Genomic DNA, 12,228 nt, shown 5'->3' on the forward strand with positions numbered 1-12,228 from the left:
TGAAATGGAAGGTGAGTCAACAAGATGCTGAATCGTGATCTTAGTTTTTGGCTTTATTGAAAACTGTTCAGTGCTTACTTTCACAATACAGACAAAAGTGGCAAAAACATAAACACTGTTATTGGAAGTTATTTTTTGTTAATGCTGGTGGTGCTCACAATGATTTCTACCAGGGGATTGTGTTGCCCTCCCAGTCCAGAAGGAGGCCAGAGTGTTTGTTGCTCAGTGTTGACATGACACGCAGCATTCCAGCCACACTGTCCTGGGGTATCAGAGGAGCCTTTAGGAAAAAACAGAAACAAAAACAACACATAACTCAGGTACGGATGTGTCTTATGAACCAGGTTGCTGCTTTGTCCATCTCAGTCACTTTGCCACTGTGACCTTGGACAAGACACTTTACCTGCTTTTCCTCCTCAAGGTCATCAGAGGACCCTGAACCCTAAAGGCAGCCTCACTTCTGACAGTGTGTGGCAACAATGTAGCTCATCACCATGAGTGTGTGAATGACTGACTGTGGTGTAAAGTGCTTTTGAGTCCTTGGACTTGATACACATAAATTCAATTCAGTTCAAAAATACTTTATTAATCTCAAAGGGAAATTTAATTATATTGAAAATTTAATTTAATACATTTTTAATTTTTAATTAGTTAATTAAAATTAATTAATCATTTAACTCAACTTGATCAAAGCATTACAGAGCCCGTAAGGGGACATGGAGAGAAAAAAAGAGGAAAGAAATCCCGACTTATTATCTAGAGATCCCGCGACATTTTTGAAAAATCGCGAGTTACTTTTATTAGGGGAAAAGGCATGTTTTTATGCGGTAAACGTGGTGGAGTGTGTCTACATTGATTATGGAGGACGACTTATATCATTTTCTGCGGTCCAGAGATGTCCCAGAGGAGGATATCATGCACATGCAAAGAGACAATGTAAATATAATCGCATAAAACATTGTTTGATAAATATCCGCTCAGTGAAAAACTACGTTTGATAGCCTTAGCTAAGAACCGCTTTGTATTTTATCAAGAAAAACTTGTTTTATCTGTTAAAGTTTGACGACACATTCTGCAATTTATCTTCAAAAAAGGGGTTACTATGGCAACGGCACAACAAATTATGCGACCCATAACTAGCAGCGATAGTGCTACACAAGAAGTCTTCGCATGGCTTTCTGAAATACAACTATTACTAAATATATATATATAAAGATGTGAACGTCTTTATTCTGATTTTTTATTTTTTTATGTCTCCAGGTGGACAAGGCTGTGCTGTCTATAATGACAGACGAACAAATGACCAATTACATCACTTCATATGGTGACAGAATAGCAGTTCTGTCTTTTTGTCAGCAAAGTACACTTATTGCAGAAAAAGATACTCTTCTCCAGAACTTAAGAGATAAAATTGGAGCACGGAAAATGAGATCTAGGACCAAAAGAGCTGTTTGTAGCACATCTGGTTTGTTCCAAATGCAAGGGGTGGAGATGGCAAGAGAAAGAAGTAAGGCAGCAGGGAGGACTTCGAGAAAAATTGAAATTGGGTGGCTTCATTTTCACATTGATGAATACCAACAAGTGAGAACAAGAAATGGTGGAGGAACGAGGCATGCAACAGTGGATAAAAGTACAACTGTTTCTCAAATTCTTGAAATGGGAAAGGAGCTTTTTTTTCCAGATGGGACCTCCACCAAAGGTGTAATTGAAGACTTTCTTTTTGAAGTTTGTGACTTCAAAAAAAATCTGATTTCTTTAGATGAAACAGTCGGAAATCTTTATGAAAAAACCAAGCTGAAGCTTCTAAGGTTTTACATTTGCACAAAGAAAGAAGAAACAGTTCAGTATTCATCTGAAGAAGATTGCCAAAGTCCTGAACAACAAAATGACATGGATTCAACCCCAACAGCTAGAAAAGGATCTTTTGGTGAAATGGAGGATTTAAGTGATTGTGATGATCAAACTTTGAATCACCTAGACTCTTCCTACAACTGTTCTGGAGTTGTTGATTTCACAGATCCACCTCATTCTGGATCCACAGCTCGGCAGCCCCAGCCCTTCAGCTCTGAAAATTCTGGATCTGTTCCACACATGGATGAGGGAGACACGGTTGTATGGAATCCTGAAGAGGACCTAATTGGATTGGATGATGACAGTGACATAGTCGTTGTAACACTAAATTATGACAACACTGAAGAAGTTGTACAGGTAAGATCAGAAACGCTTTGGCGTGATACGATTTAGATACTTATAGAAGTGATATGTGACATTTGAATTGAGGTAAAATAGTAACATATTATTTGGTAGAATTTACATAGTTTTTTTGTGATGTATTTTTAATCAACTGTGAAATAAATATCTATCTTAAGGCAAAGGTATGAATAATTTAACACTTGTGTGCTGTAATCAAACATAACTTTATATATTACAATACTGTACAACTTTGTCATTCAGGACGATTGCTAGACCTCTTCACAAGGATGGGGTCCCACTTCCTGCCTCCCAATGAGAACATTCAGCAGGCCATTGAAACCATGGCTCACAAGGCAATTCTTCAAGAGCCAAAGTATATATTGGATTGCTTCTCCACATCCATGGCATGTGTACAAGTGGAACTTGCAGACAAGAAAAGTCTGTTGTCTTTGTATGAAAAAAAGAAGGCCTCAGGTAAAAGACTGTAACAGCTGTTTGAATCAGCAAATGTGACGCTGTCCCAGAGAGAACAGACAACCTTTAACCACCTTCAACGTTTTCTAAAAAATGATGATGAAGACAAGGCCGAAAAAATACTGCGTTTCTGCACCGGCTCTTCTGTAATCTGTGTTGACAAAATTCTCATTTGTTTCAACACTGAAACCGGGCTTAACAGAAGGCCTGTTGCTCGCACCTGTGGAGCTACCCTACAACTTCCTTGCACTTATAGTTCTTACCCAGACTTTCGCACAGAGTTTGAAAACATCCTATAACTCCCTCCAGGCAGAAAACGGACACAAGGCGTTCTTCGATAGTTACTGGCATTTAATAATTATGCCGTGAGAACTGTACAAAAGACATAAAATACATTTTACAGAAAGAAAGACATTCACATAAAGAAAACTACGGTAAAACATTTACAATAAAGTGGGTTGACTTACAAAAACAGACTCATTACGTCATCCAACACGTGGCTAACAAACTCGACAAATTCTTAAAATAAACATTCTATTTACAAACAAAACTAAAATACAAAAATGTGTACCTCATTGGCCGCTTCAACCTGAAAAGGTTAGTAATGAAACTCCGTGTAGCTCCTTCTTGTAACCCAGCTACACGAGCTTCGGTGCCTCACCAAATCTCTCCATCAACAAAGGAAAATAAAGCATGCTGCCCTCTACAGGGTGCGGCGTGTAACTAAAAATATGTGCCTAAATGAAACAGCAAATTAACATTGGTTCCACTCCGGTAACCTTTGCACAACTTATAATAAACATAAAATATTTTACATCATTAAATTAAACCAAACTGTATAACTGCCGCCGATGGCAGACACACATCCTCTCCAGTAATTACTTTGAAATGGACATAATTTGAAGTTGATGGGAGGTATTTACAGCACCTTTTTGTTTTGGTTGGAAATTTTGAATGCAATTTTTTTTCTAAATTTCATATTTAAATATTTAATGCATTCAGTCATACAGCAATTGATTTTATGTTCTTATGGTTTGGCTGTATGTTTTTGTTACTTTACATTTGAATTGTATTTATTTTCAAAGATACCTTGTGAATAATACAAATTAATGTAAAAATTACTTTTCCGCAAGATTTTAAGATCTTGTTTTAAGTAAATAATTCCTTAATATTGATCAAAAAGTACTGTTTATATTGGAAGATTATTTAACTTATAACAAGATATTTTTCCTATAAGCTAATTTATCTGCCAATAGAGCAAGTACTTTCTCATCAATATTAAAGAATTACTTACTTAAAACTCTATATGTTGCTGAAAAGTTACTTTTAAGTTAATTTGTCTTAAGTGTAATAGGATATTTTCACTAGAAACTAGACCAGAATTACTTAAGATGTTTTTCAATGTATGAAGAAGTGCTCCTTTGATTTAATCATATTCTAACCCCTTTTTTTGTAATTAAGCAGAAATGTGTTCTCATTTTCTTTCAAGATGCTGTACTACAAGACCTATCTGTTGATGTAGCCTCTGTGCAATGTTGCTTTAAGCAGAGTTTGTTCTTTCAGTAAGGTTTACTGTTTAAGCTTTTAGATGTTTTTACAGATTTTTTAAAAAGTTCATAATTGTGTTTACCACCCTTATTAACTTCAGAGGCAAGAAATGTGCATTTTGCTTTGTATCATGTTGATTGTTTCAATTACTTTTCCTTTCTTTATAGCATTTCAGATTTTAAAAAGTTAATTAATGCAACATTTATTTTAAAAATAGAACGGCAGGACAGAGTTTATCACTTAAAAGAAGCATTTTGTTTTGATCACAGAATTACATTTTCAGATAAATATTATTTATACTAAATACCCTTCTTTTCCTTTTATGTTTATCTTTATTTGACAAGTAAATCTTTGCTTTCACAGAGTTTATTTTGATCTGAAACAGATATTGCATATTTACAAAATAGTTAGAAGCAGTTGAATAAACTGACAGTTCATGAAACTCAAATGAACTAATACATTTTTTCATTGTCCCTTCTAGAGAACATAATGAAATACTTTTGAAAGAAAAGAAACACAGTTTGTTTACATCTGCATGCCATTCTAAGTGGGCTTGTAAAGGTGCTGAAAAATGTTCTTGCTTGCAGTCAGCATATTTTAAAGTGATGCAATGATTGCCTCTCTTAGATCCATATACAAGTTCAAAGCCTGGTAAGCGTCTGTGGGTAAGGTCAGATGGGACTCTGCCATAAGGATGTTGCAGAGGTCAAAGACATCTGGATCACATGGTTTGGTCAGTCGAGAAATGCACTCATTTTTGCATACTTTCAACATGTTCCTCTTCAACAAGGCAAAGAAAGTCTCTTGTCCTGTAGAGCTCAGGTAATGCATACATCACATTGGGTCAACCACTGGGGACATTTCTGTTGTTTGATGGCCTGATGGAGTGTGCATTCCAAACCTGGGCAGTATCATCCAGCTCATCCTGTCACAAAGAACACATGAATATGAGAATCATATATACTCATCTGTCTTAAAATTAGTAACTTATAAGAGTACTTATAGGGATAGGAATTCCTAAAAACTTTGCAATACCAATTTCATTATGATTATTAATTATTGATTTGATTGTCATCAATTCTCAATGAGTTAGAGAATAAAGTCCTTAATTTAAAATTTGCACCATGTTGTATTCAATTCAAACAAAACTGAAGGTGGCTTAAAAAAGACGAATCCTGCAGTTAGATTACAATTTTAACATGAAATTCAACTTTTTGCACATCAACAATGTTTGCGAACACAATTTTGCATGTTTCACTTCTCAGGAAAAATCTTTCAAGACTTACAGTGTCTCCAGCTATGGTTATCATATCATATGTGTATTGTTATTTAAACATCTGAGAAAGCTAAGCAACTTCAAGCATGCAAGATCAAATCATGGTCATACTGATTTATTTAGTCCACTGCTTAAACTAGTGGACTTAACACATAGCACTCATGTGTTAATGAAAATGATGTCTTGCTTACAGCTCAGGAAAATATAACATTTTAGATTAGAATATTACATCACAACAATAAAAACACTAAACTCCTGCTTTAAGGTTATTTTAAAGTGCTTTTAATTTGACAATACTCATCCCAAATTCTAATTTATTGAATATGACTGTATATATAACTGAGATTGAGACTATTCATACAGTACAGAGCTGATATTAAAACAATAACCTTGATATGGAAGCATCTAAACTTGCCTGGCAGAAGAGCCAGAGTCCATGCCTCCCCCAGGGACCCTCAGAGCTCCCTGAGGATCACGGCTAAGCAACATGTCAAACACTTTACATTCGATAGTCATTTGCATGATGTGTGTTAATTTTTTGGGACGTTGGAAGGATTTGTTCCCTTTACTGTGATTCAAGCTTTGTTTGGGTCCTAGTCTTTTTTTGTAGAATATAACCACACTTTGGAACCCATAATGTGTCCTCGGTCCAAAGTAGACTGATCTCACTATTCTGTTGAGTTCTCCAGAGTTCTGGTATGACTTTATTACTTGATCTGAATGTCAAATGAACTACGTTGGGACTATTTGTTTGGAAACACAGCGGATGCGTGTGCGAGCACCGGCCACCGGCTCTTGCTGCAGTTAAATTGCGCAGCATCCGCTGTGTTTAAAAACAAGTAATCCCTCTAGGATCTCAGTTTGCTATTATTATCCAAACATAAATAAATTATTAAGATTAACTCACCTGTATGATCCCCATGCAGCAAAACTGAAGAAGGTTTTTGTCTAAAAATCCACCATCAAAGTAACTGTTGTCTCTGATGTCTCCAAAAAGGGACAACCAGAACTCCACACACTGGTTGCGAAGGAAACGCCACCAATATTCAATTCTTTGATTAGCTGTACTTGCTCCTTCCAGGTGTCAAGGGTCTCGTTTGGTTCCGTGGGTACAAGGAAACGCTGGAAACTTCTCACATGGCCATTTTCGGTTCCAAGATCACCACGTACAACTCTAGGGCAGCCATTTAAACGCTGCACCGCTTCGATGTTATACCCCCCGATCACCTTTGGATTACTACTTGTTGTGTAAGCATTAAGCCAGATTATTTTTCTTGAAAACCCATCAATACTTGTGTTGATGCATATTCCATATGGTTTAAGTTTGGCGTAGTGCCAGATGAAGTTTGGTCCTTTTGAAAAATAATTTCTCCGTCTGAGACGTCTTGCCTGCCTCAGTGCCACCAATTGGGGATCCAATTCCTTCAACACCAAGCGCACATCTTCTTTTCTCACACGAAGTCCATGCTCTCTGCATTTAGCGTACCAGGTTACCGAAGCTCTGGACAGCTTCGGTAACCGTGAAGCTGTCCAGAGGACTGTAGCTGGTTATTAATGAATTCTACCAAAACTGCCAAGTCGGAAAAGGACTTGCGCCGAATGAGTCCCCGCGCTTTGAAAACTCTCTTCAGATGTCTCTCACTAATACTAAATCCATGTCTGCTGTCAAGCACTGATTTAATGTGTTTATACTCAAGCCCATGGGTGGGTGTCCTCCATCACTGTGATTAGGTCGTTATGTACTGATGTCGGGATCTCGAGATAATAAGTCGGGATTTCTTTCCTTTTTTTTTCTCTCCATGTCCCCTTAGGGGCTCCGTAGTAAGGCATGACCCTATAAAGCAGGGGTGTCAAAGTCAAATGGATGGAGGGCCAAATAAAAAATTTAGCTACAAGCCGAGGGCCGGACTGATCGAATGTTCATTGAAATTTTTTTAAATGACGCATATAGTCTAGTGAACCTAATTGAACCTACTGAAAACCTAACAAATATATTCCAATATGATCAGATAAATAAAGCAATATTTTCTTATGGCTCTGTCAGTAATCTTTAATTTTCAACAGACACAACTGAAATATTTTTAAAATATAATTGGATTGAAATACAATAAAATAAAGTGCAAAAATCTATTAATCCACATATGTCAGAGTCAAGGCATTTAGATGTGTCGCCGGCGACACATCTAAATTTGCAGTACCGTAATTCCGCCACACGTAGCGCTAAGTGGAAAAATTCCAACGGTTTCTGAAAGGGGAGACGTTGCACTTTCCAGCAAGTATCGGGTTAATACGGTAACTTCGCAGCTGCAGCTGCAGAGAGTGTAATTAATCCGGGGGGCACTCGTTTAATAGACGGTATATTTCGGCAATAACTTGGTGGATATTGAAAGTTCCGGTTGTTATGGATACATGGGTAAGTACATCATCTCACAGAACATTTAAAGAACTACTTACAGTTCAAATAAGGAAGATATTTTTTTTCAGACGGGGTGCCGGTGTTACGTCAATCCGCGTTTCCCCATCAGATACGGTTCCCCCTTCGTCTTCTTGCCGCTCCGCCCCGCCCACGCGGCAAAATAGGCGCGTGCTCGTGATGAGCACTGAGAAAGCACGCGCGTGGCAAGCACGCGCTTGTTCGGCGCGCTTGTCTGAGGAACTACGGACACCGTGAAAGCTCAAACAACATGTTTCGGCAAACTTGTCACACTTTCTTCACGTTTTTGCGGGAAACTAATAGTAATAATACTAATAATTATAATAAATATAATAAATATAATAAATATATATGTTATACATATTATGATTATATATATATATATATATATATATATATATATATATATATATATATATATATATAATAATTATAATGCATAATATATGTTATAGTTATAATTATAATATATATATGTTGTATATATTATAATTATAATATGTTGTATATATTATAATTATAATAGATAGATAGATAGCATAATGCTATATGAATTAAAAACAGGGCAATGCAATTTAATGCTCAATATTACCCATCAGATACCGTTTTCCCTGTTTTACAGTGTGGGAACGCTATCTGATGGCCATAAATCTCCCTTCAGATACCGTTTCCTCTGTCTTAAAGTGGGGGAACGCTATCTGATGGCCATATTTCACCCATCAGATACCGTTTCCCCTGTTTTAAAGTGGGGGAACGGTATCTGATGGCCATAAATTTCACATCAGATAACGTTCCCCCTGTTTTACAGTGGGGGAACGGTATCTGATGGAGACATTTCACCCATCAGATAGCGTTCCCCCTATGTTAAAATCACCCATCAGATAGCGTTCCCCCTGTTTTACAGTGGGGGAACACTATCTGATGGAGACATTTCACCCATCAGATAGCGTTCTCCCTATGTTAAAATCACCCATCAGATAGTGTTCACCCTGTTTTACAGTGGGGGAACACTATCTGATGGAGACATTTCACCCATCAGATATCGTTCCCCCTGTTTTACAGTGGGGGAACGCTATCTGATGGCCATATTTCACCCATCAGATAGCGTTCCCCCTATGTTAAAATCACCCGTCAGATAGCGTTCCCCCTGTTTTACAGTGGGGGAACACTATCTGATGGAGACATTTCACCCATCAGATACCGTTCCCCCACTTTAAAACAGGGGAAACGGTATGTGATGGGAGATTTATGGCCATCAGATAGCGTTCCCCCACTGTAAAACAGGGGGAACGCTATCTGATGGGTGATTTTAACATAGGGGGAACGCTATCTGATGGGTGAAATGTCTCCATCAGATACCGTTCCCCCATTGTAAAACAGGGGGAACGTTATCTGATGGGAGATTTATGGCCATCAGATAGCGTTCCCCCACTTTAAAACAGGGGAAACGGTATCTGATGGGTGAAATATGGCCATCAGATAGCGTTCCCCCACTTTAAGACAGAGGAAACGGTATCTGAAGGGAGATTTATGGCCATCAGATAGCGTTCCCCCACTGTAAAACAGGGAAAACGGTATCTGATGGGTAATATTGAGCATTAAATTGCATTGCCCTGTTTTTAATTCATATAGCATTATGCTATCTATCTATCTATTATAATTATAATATATACAACATATTATAATTATAATATATACAACATATATATATTATAATTATAACTATAACATATATTATGTATTATAATTATAATATATGTATAAAATATATATTATTTATTATAATCATAATATGTATAACATATATATTTATTATATTTATTATAATTATTAGTATTATTACTATTAGTTTCCCGCAAAAACGTGAAGAAAGTGTGACAAGTTTGCCGAAACTTGTTGTTTGAGCTTTCACGGTGTCCGTAGTTCCTCAGACAAGCGCGCCGAACAAGCGCGTGCTTGCCACGCGCGTGCTTTCTCAGTGCTCATCACGAGCACGCGCCTATTTTGCCGCGTGGGCGGGGCGGAGCGGCAAGAAGACGAAGGGGGAACCGTATCTGATGGGGAAACGCGGATTGACGTAACACCGGCTTGCTGCGGTCTGCGGGCCGGTTCTAATAATACATCAAGATCATCCCAGGGGCCGTAAAAAACCTTCTCGCGGGCCGGATGTGGCCCGCGGGCCTTGACTCTGACATATGTGCTATAAAGTTACTAGAGGGAAATAAAAATAGCCTCTTTTTTTTTATTGAAAACTGTACATATTTTTCTTGGAAAATATTTTTCTTGGAAAATAAAAGTACAATCCAAACCAGTCATGATGACATCCATATGCATATAGTGTTTAATAAAATGATAAACAGAGAGTATGTGAAGCTATTTGCTCTTCTTTCATACCAACCAATCAAAGCACTTTACACCAGAGCCATATCCACCCAGCCAACCTCACAAACATTTCAGCACCGATCAGAAGGTAGCCTGGATTAGGTGCCTTGCCCAGGGGCAGTTCAGCATGTGAACTAAGAAAGCTGGAGTTGAACCCAAAACATACAGATTACAAAATGACCATTGTACGCATTGAACAAAGTTGTTTTACATGACATAAAGCAACTATAAAGTGTAATGGAGGCTGACCTGTGGTCCACCCATCTCCGTTCGGACCCAGCCTGGGTGGATGGCTGTCACCAGGATGCCTCGGTGCTTGAAATCTTCAGCTTGACAGCAAGTCAGCATGTTGAGGGCTGCCTGTGACATCACAACAGTCATATTGTCTTTGAAAAGACAATATGACTGAGCATCTCCACATTTTGTTATGTTATAAATGTAACAAGTTTCTCCCAATCTTGAATTCCTTTATTTTGTCCCTAAATGTAATTAATGTAATTGAAAAAAAATTCCAGGCAAAGACAACTTGAGAAAATAAAAAAGCAGTTTTCATTGTCATGGAAAATTGATACAAATGATATCAATTTAACCAGCCTCACAACCCCACTAGAGATAAGTGTGTAAGATAATGGAAGGATGGATAGAAGCTGATATGTACATCTATTTTTTTTGTCTTATAGACGTGTCTGTTTAATTTCCTTTAATCTGCTCATGCATGCAAGCATGAAGTCCAGAACAAAGTGCAAGAAACAGGTGCAGCCACACAATGTAGGTGAAATCACAGAGAGTAGAAAGTATTTGAGTTGGTAGGACTCTATATCTATATGCTGAGCTGCTGTCCTTTCACTGACAGGAGGTAAGTCCCTCTGCGTTGCTCGAGCATGATGTAGTGAAGTGTTTAAAAAGCAGTATGCAACTTGTATCAGGGCTCTGACTAGATCAGTGACAGCCTTCAAATAAAGCATCTAAAGACAAAGGTCAACCTTTCTCTAAGTTACTGAATACTTTCCATTTTGATGAAAAATTTCCACCATATTATTAAGGGAAAAAAAATCTATCTAAACAACCATGGCACAGTGTCAAAAAGTAATTGACTCCCTTGTTAAGTCATGTATGAATTTGAATTCTGAAAAAAGCTGAGTATATAATGTTGGTATATACAACACATCTTGAGTATTAGCGAAATTGTAGAATTAAGAAATCATAAATAGAACTTTTCTGGCATAATATAAAAAGATCTCAATGAGCAACACATCATCGACAGTTATCAGCCAGGATTAGTTACAGAGCTGTAAGGATGTGTGACTACAGGGAACCAAAGTGAGAGTCATTGCCTTGCTGGTCCTGTATGGGTACATCTGGGCCATCTGGAAGGTTTCGGGACACTTCTTCACAGATGCGAGAACAGTGGACATGTTGATGATGGCCGACCTTCTGCAGGACATATCATCACCTGATAGGAGACCACAGAAAATAAAAACATGGTTCAAACCTTAAAATAAGAATAAATGGTTCTCCAGATGTCTGTTCTCGAGTTCCTAATTCATGTATGCAAATACTAAAAGTTACTACCTTCATCCGTTGTGTTTGCAGCTTTCTGGAGGAGTGGAAGAAACACCTGGAAGGATGGAGGTGACAGAGTGCAGTCATGTTAGGGTAAAACTGAGGGACACCAGTTTGTTATCACCTTTAAGATCTAAATCTGGGCAGAATAACTGTTCAACTGTATTATTATTATTTTGCCTTGTATTTTTGTGCAATTTGAATGATATACAGTTGAAACTAGATATTTACTAGAGAGAGATAAAAAGAGAGAGACAGAGAAACACACAGTGAGAGAGAAAGAACAAAAAGAGAGTCCCTGCCAGAGGACAGATCTTCTCTCTACCGGAGGTATCAGACACCCTGCAGAGGAAACCCA

At 37.7% G+C, this 12,228-nt stretch overlaps 2 protein-coding genes and 1 pseudogene across 3 annotated transcripts in view; 1 reads left to right on the plus strand and 2 right to left on the minus strand.

Moving 5' to 3' along the window:
• Positions 1-32: 32 nt before the first annotated feature.
• LOC106909473 (uncharacterized) overlaps positions 33-12,228 on the minus strand; it is a 31,800-nt gene continuing 19,604 nt past the window's right edge. The window contains exons 4-7 of one of the 2 annotated variants that reach the window (XM_088006644.1): positions 11,880-11,925; positions 11,642-11,760; positions 10,557-10,667; positions 33-280 (exon numbers count right to left, since the gene is read on the minus strand). In XM_088006644.1, coding sequence (XP_087862770.1) covers positions 167-280; positions 10,557-10,667; positions 11,642-11,760; positions 11,880-11,925 — 390 coding nt within the window. In that variant the 3' untranslated portion in view covers positions 33-166. Of the gene's footprint in view, positions 281-10,239; positions 10,451-10,556; positions 10,668-11,641; positions 11,761-11,879; positions 11,926-12,228 lie in introns of those variants that run through there. The other variant, XM_088006645.1, reaches the window with a different exon arrangement.
• Positions 265-3,340, plus strand: LOC106932636 (uncharacterized). Its single transcript, XM_088006643.1, has 2 exons — positions 265-2,208; positions 2,455-3,340. Exons 1-2 carry the CDS (start codon positions 1,285-1,287, stop codon positions 2,464-2,466), a joined length of 936 nt encoding a protein of 311 aa, XP_087862769.1. The 5' UTR covers positions 265-1,284; the 3' UTR covers positions 2,467-3,340.
• LOC106932646 (uncharacterized) lies at positions 4,406-7,193 on the minus strand (annotated as a pseudogene).

Source organism: Poecilia mexicana, unplaced genomic scaffold, assembly GCF_051168715.1.
Source record: "Poecilia mexicana isolate PSO_F unplaced genomic scaffold, ASM5116871v1 scaffold_6, whole genome shotgun sequence".
In the NCBI taxonomy this organism is placed as follows: domain Eukaryota; kingdom Metazoa; phylum Chordata; class Actinopteri; order Cyprinodontiformes; family Poeciliidae; genus Poecilia; species Poecilia mexicana.

Bases quoted from the DNA above. Each gene is read 5' to 3' on its own strand.
- LOC106932636 (XM_088006643.1), top strand. From the start codon at position 1,285: ATGACAGACGAACAAATGACCAATTACATCACTTCATATGGTGACAGA.